The sequence below is a fragment of the Nothoprocta perdicaria genome, unplaced genomic scaffold (assembly GCF_003342845.1).
Source record: "Nothoprocta perdicaria isolate Ctin4 unplaced genomic scaffold, notPer1 scaffold_218, whole genome shotgun sequence".
NCBI classification, from domain to species: domain Eukaryota; kingdom Metazoa; phylum Chordata; class Aves; order Tinamiformes; family Tinamidae; genus Nothoprocta; species Nothoprocta perdicaria.
The window spans coordinates 1,030,500-1,045,349 of NW_020455399.1; the positions used below are offsets into that span (position 1 = coordinate 1,030,500).

General features: G+C 54.6%; 2 protein-coding genes across 2 annotated transcripts; one reads left to right on the top strand and one right to left on the bottom strand.

Moving 5' to 3' along the window:
* Positions 1-3,497: 3,497 nt before the first annotated feature.
* DDX49 (DEAD-box helicase 49) lies at positions 3,498-8,663 on the bottom strand. Its single transcript, XM_026038892.1, has 13 exons — positions 8,549-8,663; positions 8,217-8,340; positions 8,053-8,138; positions 7,571-7,692; positions 7,294-7,481; positions 7,019-7,159; positions 6,691-6,766; positions 6,515-6,591; positions 6,079-6,176; positions 5,621-5,695; positions 4,958-5,046; positions 4,660-4,731; positions 3,498-4,382 (listed from the first exon to the last, which is right to left on the bottom strand). The coding sequence occupies exons 1-13, from the start codon at positions 8,661-8,663 to the stop codon at positions 4,206-4,208; spliced, it is 1,440 nt and encodes a 479-aa protein (XP_025894677.1). The 3' UTR covers positions 3,498-4,205.
* Positions 8,664-8,838: 175 nt separating this feature from the next.
* Positions 8,839-12,777, top strand: COPE (coatomer protein complex subunit epsilon). Its single transcript, XM_026038893.1, has 10 exons — positions 8,839-8,960; positions 9,053-9,115; positions 9,401-9,501; positions 9,712-9,864; positions 10,293-10,346; positions 10,849-10,930; positions 11,124-11,279; positions 11,528-11,596; positions 11,878-11,952; positions 12,446-12,777. Exons 1-10 carry the CDS (start codon positions 8,856-8,858, stop codon positions 12,491-12,493), a joined length of 906 nt encoding a protein of 301 aa, XP_025894678.1. The 5' UTR covers positions 8,839-8,855; the 3' UTR covers positions 12,494-12,777.
* The last annotated feature ends 2,073 nt before the right edge of the window (positions 12,778-14,850 follow it).

Sequence of the window (14,850 nt, forward strand, 5' to 3'; positions counted from 1 at the left end):
TCATGGATTTTTTTTCTTTTCTTTTGAGTAGAGAAGCGGCCCTGAGCGCTGCCCTGCCCTGCGTCAGAGCCCCTGGGGCAGGGGACGGGTCCCAGCTCGCAGGGCTTGGCCAGCCGGCGCGGGAACGTGGAGCGGCYGGGGCGAGCTGGGGCCGCGGGCTGTGGGATGGGAGCGGAGCGGGGCCCGGGAGCCGGGAATGTCACCCCAGGGCGCCCTCCAGCCCCTGTGTCTGTGCTCAGCCCCGCAGCGTCTGCACAAAGTAGTTAGTGATCATGCAGGAATGTTGCTGGATTTGGGATCTTTCTCATTGCTGGTTTTTGCYGCTATCGGCTAGGCAAAGGTAGCCATAATCCTGGGAAGGTTTCGCCGACCCGCAGGAATTCCAGTGATCCCAGAGTGATCCCGGATGCTGAGAACCCGGAGCCGGCGCCTCTCTCGCCCGCTGCCCCAGCGCGGCGCCCGCGAGTCCGGGCGGAAAGAGCTCCGGCTCCTTGGGAATGCGCTGGAGCCGAGACCACTGGTGACTGTGCCGGTCTGGGCAGAGCCCTTCCCTCTCCCGGGCAATGCTGAGATTTCCACAGGCGTGTGCCCAGGGAAGGGTTTTTCTCCTGGGGATTTGCTTGGTTTCTTCTTTTCTTTTTATTTTTTCTCTTATTTTTTGCATGATTCACTCCCATGACTGTGTTGGGCTGGGGCTGCTGTAGCGACACTTGTTGCAGGGTATTTAGGAGGGGGGAAGGAAGGAATGTGGTCCTGTTTGATCCCTGCGGGAGCAGCCTGGTTTGAAATAGAGACGAGCTCTGAGCTGGGCCTCCTTGGTCTGGATCTCTCGCTGCAGCGCTGGGGACGCAGGGGGGATTTGGGGCTGGGGGAAAAGGGAGATTAAGGCAATTCTGGGTGTTCTAACTTCCACCACCGCTGCTCCAAACAGTGCGGGGAACCCAGCACACCTGCACTGGGGCCAGGTTCAACGGGAGCTGGAAGGCCACAAAGTTAAGCTGAGAAGGAGCCAGGGCCAGGCCCTCTCTTTAAAAACACCTCAGGAAAAAGCCCAAAATGCTCCGAAAAAACTCCAGACCGCCCCTTATCCTAGTACATCTCACATGACCAAAGCCGGGGTGAGATTCCCATGCCTATGGAAGCGGTCCCAGCCCTGTTGCACTCTCCTCTTGCCACAACACTGTGGCAGCGGCCCCGCTCTAAAGGGTTTCCGAGGATATTGCAGCCCTCGAGCGCGTCAGCCCTGGGCTCTTCCTCCTGCCTCCCTCTTTATGCTCTTTGGGCTCAAAAAGAGCAAAACGGCGCCTTACAAAAGCTGCTGCTGAACGGCAGAGCTGCAGTTGAGTGTTTGCTTCTGCCTCCCACCACCAATTAGTGTCAGCAGTTAAATAACAGCGGCCTCCTCGGCAAGGAGAGAGGCTGCAGCTTGCACGCACCTTGAGAGACCTAATTCTTCTGGCAAATGAGGGGTTTAATTATTCAGCAGCAGAACATTAAGAGAGGGAACATGGGGGAAATAGTTTGCAGCGGGCTGAGCAAATAACCCCTGTCTTGCAGCTTGCTCCTGGTGCTGGAGGTTGGGAGAATCCGGCCCCTCCRGACCAAGGCCCTTTGGAGCGGCGCAGCAGGAAGCAAGGAAGCTTTGCTGCAATGGCCGGGAATGGAGCCTCGGGGAGAAAAGGCTGTGTCTAATGCAAAGGGCAGCTGCCAAGAGGGCTGGGACTGGGAGCTGGAGCGGCTGAGCAYGAGGCTGCAGCCTCCGGCATGGATTCCTCCTCCACCAAGTCCACAACGGCCCTTCCCAAGGGCTGGAACCGGCTGGAGATCCAAGGAAAGGCAGGCACAGGCCGGAGAGGTTGAGCCATTAAGCCCATGCGTGATCCTGTGGAAAGATTTTGTTTAAAAGATGCTTCCCGTCCCCAAAAGCCTCTGGTGGGTCCCTGGCARGGACTGGTGTGTTAGGAGGCAGCCTCACAGCCAAATTCCCCAGCAGATCGACCTCAATATCAGTATTTTTGTGGGAAGGTCCATGGTGGATGAAGGGAGACCTTTGCCGAGCCCCGAGGCTCCTGTGYTAAACAGCAGAATGGTCARACKTGGGGRAATTAGTAATTAAAMGGCACCAACAAGGGGAAATAGGCGSCCTAGCCCTGCTGAGCTGCCACGTCGGGCCCGGGGAGCTCAGCTGCTCCGTTGCTCCAAGGACAGGTTATTTTTAGGTCAGAAATGGCCTGTTTACGCGCTGCAGCGCAGGCGGGCGCCCGTGGGTGCGTAACCCCTTGCATGCGCGCGCTGTTAAGGGCGTGCTTTAGAAAGGGGCACAAACCAGAGCGAGGGCAGGGACGACTGCAAGCTCCTCTCCCAGGAATTGTTGGGGATTTGGAATTATTCCTGTTATGAGGCTGTGGTGCAGAGAGGCAGTGGCTGCTGCCAGGGAGCCCTGCACGAGCTCTCGCCTCCTCCTGCAGCTTCCTTCAGCCTAGCAAAGAAAGGAGGCATTGAATAAGGCTGCAAATAAGACACTTGAAAGGAGGAGAGGAAAAAAATCCCCATAATTTCCTCCTTTTCTCTCTTTTGGGGTCTGGCYGCTGGCAGGGAGGAGCTGGGGCTGCAGCTGCACCGTGGCTGGAGCAGAGCCCCGCGCGTGCGGAGCGCTGCAGGCGAGGCGGGAGCGAGGGAGCGCCGCAGAGCAGCTGCATCCATCAGCCGCGCTGGCGGGGAGGAGGAGGAGGAGGCTGCAGCAGGGAGAGGGGCCGCGCTGCAGGAAATGGGGGGAGCAAAGGGAGCGGGGCCGGAGCGCCGCGGGGATGCGGGATTCGCCGCTGCGGCTCCCGGCTCCTTCGAGGGGCTCCGGGTGCTCCTCGCGCGTGGAAGCGAGGCCGGATGGACAGGGAGGCTGGATCGGCAGCGAGGCCGGAGCCACAGCGAGGCCGGATGGGCAGCGAGGGCGGCCGGAGCTGCCACCTGCMGGCTGCGCCGCCGGGAGCCCCCGGGGTTCAGCAAAGCGGATCCGTTAAGGCTTTCCAAGGAGCTAAGGGCTCCCGAGCACAGAGCTGGCACCAGGAGACACGGCCACGTGTCTGGGAAGCACAGCCGGGCCGGGCAGCAGCCGCCGGCCGCGTTATCCAGCCCCGCTCCCGGTGCCCYGGCACAGTGTCCATGCCCCCCGCCCCACCACCAGCCCAAGCTCCTGGCCCAAAACAGCACTGAACGTTTCCTATTTTACCTGTTCCCTCAGCCAAGGTACCGTTCCGCTCCCCTGRGAGCCCCTGGCAATCCCTCCATGGTGGCAGCTGTCAGAGAAGCCCAACCACTCCRTCCTTTTTTTGCATAAGTATTTATTCAGAGCCTCACCATAGAACCTATTTTTGCAAACCAGAGAGCAGAAAGAGCAGTTTCTCAAACAYTCAAGGCAGCATCGGTGACGAAACTTGGTATCAAAACAGAGCTGTGACACGTGGTGGCCAGAGCTGAACCTGCTCTGGGTTGGGAGGCTCTGGAGGGGAAGCATTATTACAGCCCCTGATCCTGGGAAGAGCTCAGCACCCKCTGGGCAGCCTCCTGGCACGATGCCCGCCCTGTGTCTGGGGACTGGCACTGCTGAAGCCCAAACCAAGGCAGGCAGCCACAGCCAAAGGTGCCACGTAAATGCCTAAAGAGCAGCATTAACACAGGAGAGTGCCCAGGTCCAGCCTCCCTCTGCTCCAGGAAACTGTTCTCGGAGAAAAGCCCGGGCTCTGCCAGGCCAAGGGACTGAGCTGATCTTGACACAGTATTTTTAGTCTCTGGCTCAGGGGAGAATCTGTTGATACAAACAAGTGTCGGGCACTACCCCTTGAAAGGGGAAGAGCAACAGCTGAATGAAGGAGAGAGGGAAAAGTCTTGTTCCCCTTCACATCAACAGCTCAGGTCTGGCTCTCGGCCTGGGGGAAGCACCAGGCTTCTGAAGGACATTCTTCCAGGAAACGGATCCAGCTTTTCAGGATGGCCCCAAACAAGCAGCATTGCACACRAAGGAAAAGTAACTGGAGGGTTTTTTCCAGGGGGTCCCATCYTCCCTCACCCATTTCCCCCGTACTCTCCACCACAGATCGATCAGAACTAAAGCCCATCAGGTCCCAGTATCCCCAAAGCAGGAGCAATGTCAGGGKGCTCAGAGCCAGCCTGCAGGACACTCAAGCTCCCCATGAGGAGGCCCCGGGACGTTATTTCTCTTCCTTAGCACGACGTCTCTTCTGCCGCTCTATCCTCTTCTGCACTTTCCTCTTCAGCTGCAGTTGCTTTTTTTCCTCCAGTGTTTGCTGGACCTTCTCACGGAATTGCTTGTTTTTCTTCTTGATCTTGGCCAGTTCTGCCTTCCTTTTGGCCTCCAGATCTGGATCCTGCAATGGCAAGTGCCAGGATATTAGTCACAGGGACCAGTATCAGCTCCTTGCCAGGTGCCCACTCCTCTCCCCAGTCCTTGACCGGGTAGGCTGCAGAAATCAGGCAATAACCCAGATCATTTTTTCCATACCAGTCACCATTTAAGRTAAGTTTTACCATCAGAAGAGAGGCAGACAAACTCAAGCAGYGAAGAAAGAACTGTCATTCCCTTCCCACATCAGCGGTGTTATACCAGCTACTGATCAAAGCAGTTTACACAGCAGCAATTCTCACCTTCCCTTCAAGGATCAGTTGCTTCCGCTTATTTATTTCTTTCTTTTCATCAAAATCCATCCCCTCCAGTTTCTGTCAAAGCAAAAATACAGCAGGGCAATCAGCAATCAAGCACTGAGTCTGATGAGGAAAAGCAGGACCGCTCTCAGCATCAGCAGAGCCTCCTTTGCTTCCCCAGACACCTTTGGCAGCCTGCAGCCCTCCTCCCCAAAACTCGTGCTCAAGAAGAAAAGCTACCCCAGATTTCCAGGGCTCTGAACAAGGGGCCTACTATTAGGCCCCTTACTATTTCACTTACTATTTCACAGTCCCTCCTGGTGATGTACACCTGGGTGAGGATGTCCAGCACAAAGCGCTCCTCCACAGAGAACTCCTTCAGCTTCAGTTCTAAAACAGCGCGAGACGTTTACAGAACAAGGCTCGTTACAAAACAGGGCTGCAGATTCTATGAAAATCAGTAGTTTTCAGTACTGAAAATCACTGGCTGGCAGTGCTACCACTTGCTTTGATCGCTACGGCTTCAACGGTCCTGCAACACGGGATTAAATCCTTCTTTCYGCCCACAGTTCCCAGTAGTAGAGGTGTTGCATTTCCAACAAACAGATGAAACGTGGATCTCCACAAAGCACCCACTCCTCAGCACACACAGCGCCGTGCCAGGCAGGCAGGAAAGGAGGGGCTGGGTGCTGCAAGTTACAGAGCAAGCTCCACAGACTGTTTCTCCTGCACTAGAAACAGCAGGGAGACAAACCTGCCCCTGCCTGGCACACKCTACAGCAAAGCCCACAGATTCGAGTGCTCTTTTCCAAGCCTTGGCGACACAATTGGGGAATGGAGACCATTTTTCTATCAGTGTTTCTGCTCACACACCCTGACCTGTGAAATGAGGGCTGCAAGTACCACCAGGACAGAGCAGCGTGTATCGTGCCCCATTTTAGCAACGTGAACACTCTCTACTCACTGATTTCGTCCTCGATAGCATGGACCAGATGGATGTCGTACTGCGTCACCATCGTAATAGCTAGTCCGTGCCGACCTGGAGGATGGAAACACGCTAAGAGATGAATCTTGACAAGCAGAGGGAGCCAAAGCCTCATCTGTGCCAGGTTCCATCTATCCCTGTGAGTCAGCCTGGCACGTTGTGCTGAAGGGATGCTCTGAGGAAGGACCTTTATTTGCTCTGCAGAATCAATTAACTACTGGTGCAAATCAGACACGGCTCAAGGTGAACCGTCAGTGCGGTCTTAGGGCAGGATGCTGAGCCAGGGATGGGAGCAGGTCTGATGCTGACTGCAAAGACTGCAGTGCAGCTGCCTCCTCGTGCCTACTGAGGGCACAGTCAAGCRCTGGGATCGCCGTTAACCCCAGGTTATCCCATAACTATATCCCAGCAATCGGCACACAGTTTTCCCTGCTCACCTGCACGGGCCGTCCGGCCAACGCGGTGAATGTAGATTTTTGGCAAGCCTGGAGTATTGTGGTTGATGACAACTTGTACTGTAGGAATGTCTAAACCTCTAGAATGCAATAAAGGAGCAGAAAAGTTGAAAAAACACATTTTAGTACTCTACTCTCCCCAATATTCTCGTGAATATTGCTTTCATTAGCTCCAGCTTACTCTAGGAAAACCCATCTCCTCATGCTGTTCCTTGACAGCTACAAAAGGGGATGGCCTGACATGTACATCACTCTGTGCCCCGSTGATGGCCTAACATTCCCTCCTAGRGGCCAAGCTAAGCCTCACAAAATCCATCTCCTGCTACAGCAAAATGACAGGATCTGAGCTAATTCACATCCAAATGAGCTTCAGAATACAGCTAAAAACCGTTCAATAATCACAGCAGTTTTCCATTACCTGGCAGCAACATCAGTGGCAATGAGAATCCTAAAGATGCTGGACTTGAACTTTGCCAAGGCTGCAAATCGCTGCCGCTGTAAAGGGGAAATGGGGATTAGGGACACTGCTCAGGAGCCGCGTGGCCCGGGGACACRGCAAGAAACGTCCCTGTCGCCAGCCGGCCAGCCACTCACCTGCTTCATCATGGAGTGCAGAGCCACAGAGGGAAAACTGAACTTCCTGAGCATCATGTTCAAGACCTGGCACTCCCTTAAGGCAAAAACAGCATCCATCAGCAGAAGCAAGGCAAGATCAAAGGAGGTAACACGGAGTCTAGCACTGCACTTCTAGTCCGTTCTTCTGACTGACTGCACGAAACAAAGGGTGCTCATGTGCCAAAGTTCAGCATAGACTAAGGGTGCAGCTGCCACCCCAGCCTAACTAGCAATAAACTTGARCAAGAAATGCAAAGACGTTTCTGTTCTCTACAGTGAGAGCATCCCAAGGAGCAGCTTGACTCACTTGCAGGTTTTGGTGAAGACAATAATGGACCAGTCTTCGTGCTCGTCCTGGAAGGTCTGGATCAGGTGGACCAGGTAGGCGTCCTTGACCATCTCCGGCACGAGCAAGTAGCGCTGGTCCAGCTCATCCACAGTCCGCACCCTGCGCGGAGCGGCAGACAAGGCACCAAAAAAGCCCAGGTTTGACACGCAAAGGAACATGAAGGAGGCAAAAAACAATTAGGAGACAAGATGGTCAGAGCAGAGGTCTCTGATCCAGGCCGGGTGAAAGCTTACTCCGAGGGAGCCTCCCAGAAGAAAGGCTCGTTCATGGCCAGGCTCTTCAGCTCCTTCAGCGTGTCGGTGAGCGTGGCGCTGAAGAGCAGCGTCTGCCTTCGYGCCGGAACCGCCGCCAGAATCACCTCCAGGTCCTCGGTGAAGTCGGTGCACTCCTGCTCCAGCAGCCGGTCGGCCTCATCCAAAACCTGGGCATGATCAGGGAGAAAGGGCAGCCCGTCCAGCTCGCTGCTGCGGAGCCCGAGCAGCAGAAACGGCAGCCGCAGAGCCGCCTTACCAGGAACCTGAGCTTCTTCAGGCTGAACGTGTTGGAGCTGCGCAGGTGATCTGCCAACCTGCCCGGCGTGGCGATGACCACRTGGGGCTTGCGGGACAGCTCCAGGGCCTGGGCCACCATGTCTGAAACAGGAGCCACAGAGCCAGGTTACGGGTGGCCAAATACCCAAGATAACAACAGGGAATCTAAAGCGCTCTGGATTTGAAAACCTTATGGTCCTTAAGTATTTTTATAGCACCTGACTATACAAAGAGACACTTGCAAATAGGGGAATGCTTCCAAATTAGAAATAAGTCAGAGAGGTCTCTATCCCCAGGGGTCAAAGAGCGATCCAGACAGGTTACCCCTCCCCACGTAGGGGAGCAGACAATTAACGTGGGCTCCTTTGGATGATCCTGAGCCCATCCCGGCCCCGGCGGCTCCCCTGCCACCCTGTTCCGCCGCCTGCACCAGGGACCACGAGAGACGGCAGCCCCACTCACCCAGGCCGCCCACCACGACGCAGTCCTTGAGGCCGAGGGGCTTCCCCAGCACGCGGAACTGCTCGGCGATCTGGTAGGCGAGTTCCCTGCGGGGAGAGGGCGCTCAGCTCGGGGGCACGGCGGGCGTGGGAGGGTACGGGGGGTCTCCCGGCGCCCCCCTGCACCTCGTGGGCGTCAGCACGAGGCAGAAGATGCCGTAGGGGTCCTCGGAGAGCGCCTGCAGCACGGGCAGCACGAAGGCCGCCGTCTTCCCGCTGCCCGTCTTGGCGCAGCCCATGCAGTCGCGACCTGGGAGGGAGACAGAGGCGCGGGGAGCCGTTAACGGCCGTTAGAGGGCCGCCGGGAGCCGTTAACGGCCGTTAGAGGGCCGCGCGGAGCCGTTAACGGCCGTTAGAGGGCCGCCGGGAGCCGTTAACGGCCGTTAGGCGGCCGCCGGGAGCCGTTAACGGCCGTTAGGCGGCCGCCGGGAGCAAGGCGGCGGCGGGGCGGCGCTCACCCTGCAGCGCGGGCGGGATGCACGCGGCCTGCACGGGCGTGGGGCGGCCCAGCCCCACCTGCTGCGCCTGCGCCACCAGCCACGGCGCCAGCCCCAGCTCGCGGAACGCCGCCATGCCGCCGCCACCTACAGCCCTTCACTTCCGGCGGCGCGGCRTCCCCATTGGCCCACCCATCTCCACGCCTACCTAACGTCATCGCCTCCCGGCGCGCTCATTGGCTGAAGAGGCGGAGCGGCGCGACGACGGCGGCTCCCGGCAGCGCTCGCGGCGCAGCTGCTTCCGGGAGACGTGTATGAGGGGAGGGAAATGGCGGCCGGGCAGGGCGGCGATGCCGACGAGCTCTTCGACGTGAAGAACAGCTTCTACATCGGCGCCTACCAGGCCGCCATCAACGAGGCGCAGCGCGTCAAGGTAGAGCCGGCCCCGGGGGCCGGGGCCTCCGCGGGGTCCCGGCCGCGGCTCCGTGAGGGGCGGCATAAAGTGTCTCGTTCTCCCCCCCGCAGCCGTCGAGCCCGGAGAAGGAGGCGGAGCGGGACGTGTTCCTGTTCCGCGCCTACATCGCGCAGGTGAGGCGGGCCGCGGCCGCGGGGGCGGCGACCGGCGCCGTTACCAGCGTCACGAGTGGTGTCGGGGCTCAGCCCCACCGGAATCCGCCCCGGGAGCTGCTTCTTTACTCCTAAAACAAAAAAAAAAAGGGGGGGGAATTGCCCTTTATAAGGATTATGAAGTCTTGCTGTGCTTGTGGAGGGCGCTGGGAGGCACAAAATTGCATTTTTCCCACGTTGTAAGTTCATATAGACTGAACTGTTGTGCCTGCTGTGTAAAAAGTCTTTGTTTTTCTTCTTTCATAGAGAAAATACGGYGTTGTGCTGGATGAAATTAAAGCCAACGCTAGTCCTGAGCTCCAGGCAGTGAGGATGTTTGCTGARTATCTGTCGAACGAGGCTCAAAGGTGGGTGTGGTGATAAGTTATAATGCTCAGGTGACATCTGAACGGGTTTCCATAYGGAGAGGCTCCAGGGGAGGGTGCTCTGTGTTTGTGCGCCCTGCTCTCTAGGGTTCTGCAGCGAGTCACCCAAAAGTGGAATTTTAAGGGGTTGAACCTTTGTACGTGTTTTCCAGTAACGAAATAACCTCAGGGTCTCGCCCTTGGTCTTCTCAGGGACGCAATTGTCGCCGATTTGGATAGAAAAATGGCCAAAAGCGTCGATGTCACCAACACGACGTTCTTGCTGATGGCTGCTTCCATCTACTTCCACGACAAGAACCCCGACGCGGCCTTGCGCACGCTGCACCAAGGGGAGAGCCTGGAGTGGTGAGTGGGGCTGCCCGGGGCAGCCCGTAGCCACTTCCCTATTCCCAGGCAGAGTCCGGCTCGTCTCTGGAAGCTCTGAAGCCCTCAAGCTCTTCTGGGGATTGCTTTCTAAGTCCTGAGTGCCTTGGAGCTTGTCCTGCAGTATAAGGGATATTGATCTCTAGTGATACTTAAGAATCTTATTTCTTGAACAGACATATTCAGGGTTACTGAGCGAGCATTATGGCACTACAGCAACGGAATGKTTAGGAAGCAGGAGCGAGCTTCCCTGTTCTTTGTCCTTATTCTTCCTGCTTTATTGCTTTTCCTACTGCAGGAAGGCTTGTCCATAGTGACTGCTAATGTGTCCCTCTGCTATGCAGCACGTTCCCGAGCAGAGTGTAGGGAGCAGTAAAGCACCCAGCTGAGTCTGCCTTTGTCCCTTGCAGCATGGCCATGATGATACAGATCCTTCTGAAGCTCGACAGGCTTGATCTAGCCCGGTGAGTGTGTCCCTTGGGTGCACCCCTTGGTTCCTGAACAGTGTTCTTGCAGCGCTTTTATTTATTTCTCAAAAATAGTAATAACAGCTCTCCATGAGGTCGCCTAGCAATGCTTTAGCACCAGTGGACTAAGCTGTGTGTGGATATGGATGCCCTAAACAATATTCTATGATTCACAATGCAAGAGTGTTGGGGGTGATAAAGCTGAATACAGCTAATGGAAGAAACCCTCTTCCAGGCCAAATCTCATCTTTTCTAGATTGTTTCCACTCTCTAGCCCTGGATTATTGTTTTCCCCAAACAAGGTTAAACGGGGAGGGAACACTCTTCCACAGATCRTTATTTCATCAAAATATAAGACTTTTGGGCTGCTTTACCAGGGTTCTGTGGCTATTGTGCAACAGGGATAGATAGAGAAAACCACAGGCTTTTTTCTGTACCTGAAAGACCTCTAGAGGATCTGGTGTCTTTCTCTTAATGCCTCCTGCTTTTGCTTCTGCAGCAAGGAACTGAAGAAGATGCAGGAGCAAGATGAAGACGCGACACTTACCCAGCTGGCTACTGCCTGGGTGAACATAGCCCTAGTGAGTATCCTGGAGAGGRGTCTCCAGTGCTCAGGAAACACTCTCCACTTCTGAAACTGGTTTGCRATGGGAACCTGAATCTTCTGTTCACTTAAGTGGCTCTTATTGTTTACTCTTTATTTCACCTGCAGTCTCATAGTGATTTCCTGCGTGTGTAGCAGAACGGTAGCTAATTTGTCTCCTGTCTCTGCAGGGTGGTGAGAAGCTGCAAGATGCCTATTACATCTTCCAAGAGATGGCAGATAAATGCTCCTCCACCCTGCTCCTGCTGAACGGGCAGGCAGCCTGCTACATGGCCCAGGGCAAGTGGGACGACGCAGAGGGGGTCCTTCAGGAGGCCCTGGACAAGGTACCTTCTGCTTTGCCGGCAGATGAACTTGAATCCAATTAGCCTTTCATAGGCACCTGGAGCAAAATGACAGGGACTTGCTTTGCAAAAGCCTTGCCAAAGATTATCACTGTTGCTGCCTACCTTATCTCCTTTGCTTTTCTATTGAAGTGACTTAAGAATTTCATATTTTTGCAATACTGTAAAGCCGTTAAAACCAATCACAGTAGAGGTMAATCGGATAAACAGGTGATTATTTTGTTTTGTAGGATAGTGGCCATCCCGAGACGCTGATTAACTTTGTTGTCCTCTCACAGCATTTGGGCAAACCSCCAGAGGTGAGACTTCTTACTTCTATGGAAGTAAATTTCCATACTTGACAGGAAAATCTGGGTGGAAAATTAGCTCCTGCAGTCTGCCTCCTGTTTTCACTGACTCTTATTTTTKACTTGCTATTTAAAGTGTGGAGTTTCCACAGTTTTTACTTGGGACTATTAGCATGCAAAATCAGGAGAAAATTAGATCATAACCCCTGAAAATGGGATTACTAAGGGGTCTTGTTGTACATGTTGGGTTTTCTTCATCTTAATACTGAAATTTCTCTCACTCATCCCTTCAGGTAACAAATCGCTACTTGTCACAATTGAAAGACGCACATAAAAATCATCCGTTCATAAAGGAGTATCAGGCAAAGGTACTAGTCACTTTTTAATATAATAATGGATTTATCGTGGGCCCTTCCTGSTGTCTGATGGAGGAAGTGCATTCCTGCTTGAACAAGACTGCAGTTTTGAGTGGGGCAAATCCTTTCTGTGGTGTCATGAGAGATGTCGGGAAACGCCAGCCAGGGTGAAACAAAGGAGGGGGATGTACCTGAACCTAGTGACATCTTGAAATGATRGTTCTGTGGTGTGAACTCTTAACCTCAGATGCACTTAAATAGGAGGGATATTCTTCTAAAAGTCAATCTGAAGAGGAAACCTGAAGGTGAGGATAATAGGAAGGGGAAAATAGAACAAATGGGGAAAAATAAGAACAACTTGGTGTAGACAGTTGTGCTTTTTAGAATTCTTTATGCCGTAGTAAAATGGGATCGTGTCCTCTGGAGCTCAGTGGTGGTGCAGATCTCATTCCATTTACAGTTAAGCTCAAGATTTGTTCGTTTTGTTTCCGTTTTTGGTTTGAAGGAGAACGATTTTGAGCGGCTGGTCCTGCAGTACGCGCCCAGCGCCTGAGCGGAGGGAGGAGCCGCGGCTCTGCGGTGCCGCGGGACCTGGCGGTGATGCACAAAGCCTCGCTGGCAACACGGACACGTTCCCTCCGCCCTCAGCCTGSCTTATCTCGGCACGGTCCTGCCACGCAGAGGCCAGGGCTGATCTTGTATAGAACTTGTAGCCACTTGAATTCGGTATCTGAGAAGCCAGTGTTCTGAGTGGGATGTCCTGAACTCCGTTTAAAATACAGGCAGACCCGCAGTTTGCAACACTGTACCTTAAACATTCCTAATAAAGCCTTTTCTGGATCTGTGTGACCCTTGATTTGCACTCTGGAATCCCAGCAATCCTTTGAACTCCATCATAGGTGCTGAGGATAGGCGTGTGGGAAGAACACGAAGGCTTATTTTAAGCCTCTGTTGTTTCAGTCCCAAATATCCTCCAAAGAAAAGATGTTGTTGGGAGGAGAAGAAGAAAACTTCCCTAAAATAAGATCAGCAATGATCTTAAGGTGGTAAAATCCAGTAGCTCATGTTTAAAACATGAGATCTCCCCTTAACAGTCCTCCAGTAACAGTTGAACCTGGCCTGTGTTGGAACGTACGTGATACAACAACTGTAATCATCATGTAAATGTATTTTCCTGTAGCATTTGACTKGTGTACAGTGCTTCAGACAACCAGCTGGGATGGGTGGCTCTGTTATATCAGAAATGCAAAGAGCAGATGTCCAAGTGGAGGCCTCAGCTGAGACCTTCCGCACTCTAATATGAAAAATTGTGCTTGGGGACACGAAGGGTTTATGCTGCACTGTAAATGACTATAAATGTGTCTAACTGGCGTTTCCTTTGTGCCCACCTCSCCGTGATCCCGTGAAAGGGCTCATTGTCCCTCTCCTTGGCTTGTTTAGTAAGCAGCTCTTTCCAATGAGGGGTTATTCATGGTCCAGGCTTGAATGAATGTTTCCTTTGTAGGGCTGTCCGAGGGAGATGTGAAAGGGGCTTGTGTTTTCCGTGCAGCCCTTACCCACTTGATGGGCCATGATAAATTGACTTAAAAATGTAAACAATAAAAGCAAGTGCCGGAGGAGGAGCCAGGGCTGTCAGTGTGAAAATAGGGGAACATGTTGTTCAGACCTCCACGGGGAACGAGTTTGTGTTTTCTCACTGATGGCCCAGACTAATTAGCACAGAGCCAGAGAACTTGATGGCAAAATGGCTCTCCCCAAAGCAGCTGTGACTCTATCAAGCTGGTTCCAGTTGGGATTCCATAGGTGAGTTTTTTCTCCCTGTGGGTGCCGTATCATTCTTTTTCTGGCCCTGCTGCTCCAGAGCTGCCATCCAGCTGCCAGTCTTGATGCACAGGGGCACAACCCCGTGCTCTTTGCCCCTTGTGTTCAAAACTGCACCCTCCTGCTCTTCCACTGCCTCTGCTCTGCACTTCCTCTTGGGCCCTAAGCATGAGACACCTTGAAGTTTCAGTGTGTGAAGAGGATCTTCATGTCATGCTCGTGCTACTTCTCACAGAGGCAAGGGCCCTGTTTGGGTTTTGACCCAGTATGTGGCTATGGAGGTATTGCATTTCATTTTAAAAATACCCACTGTGGTTTCCTCATACGCTGACAGCCGCCCGGCACGCAAACCCGGACATGGAGAGGTGTGGGGYCTTGCTCAGCTGGGGTTACCCCCTTCCAGGGCTTTTCTTTGCCCTCCCTCAGGTGCAGCTCCTGCTCCTCGAGCCTTTCATCGCTTATTCGGAGCAGGTGCCCGAGTTTAGCAGTGGGACCAAAGCAAAACCTGCTTTCTCTGCAGACCCCTGCCCCTCTTCCCCCGCAGCAGCAAGACACAAATCTCCCTGCTCTGCTGAGCTCTAGGGGAGGTTTTTTTGCAGCAAAGCCCAACYGTTAAAGGGGGGAGGTTTTGCTAAGGGTTGTGGTCCTGCTGTAGGAGATGCGCAAACCCCAGTCCCCGCTTCCTGCCCCGTGGGGCCCTCGCAGCCGTGGTGGGAGCAGCTGCCTGCTCCTGCGTCRCCCACGGCCTTCGCTCGACAGGGAAAGAGCGGGTTTGGGCTCCATCCCAGGCTCCAGCCGTGGTCCTGGAGTCATCCCAGGCTCCTGCCGTGACTCCTGCAGCCGCCCCGGGCTCCATCCCGGGCCGATGGAGCCATCCCGGGCCCCTGGAGCCATCCCGAGCTCCATCCCAGGCTGATGGAGCCATCCCGCACTCCTGGAGCCATCCTGGGCTCCATCCCGTGCTGATGGAGCCATCCCGCACTCCTGGAGCCATCCCGGGCTCCATCCCGGGCTCCTGCAGCCACCCCAGGCTCCATCCCGGGCTGATGGAGCCATCCCGCACTCCTGGAGCCATCCTGGGCTCCATCC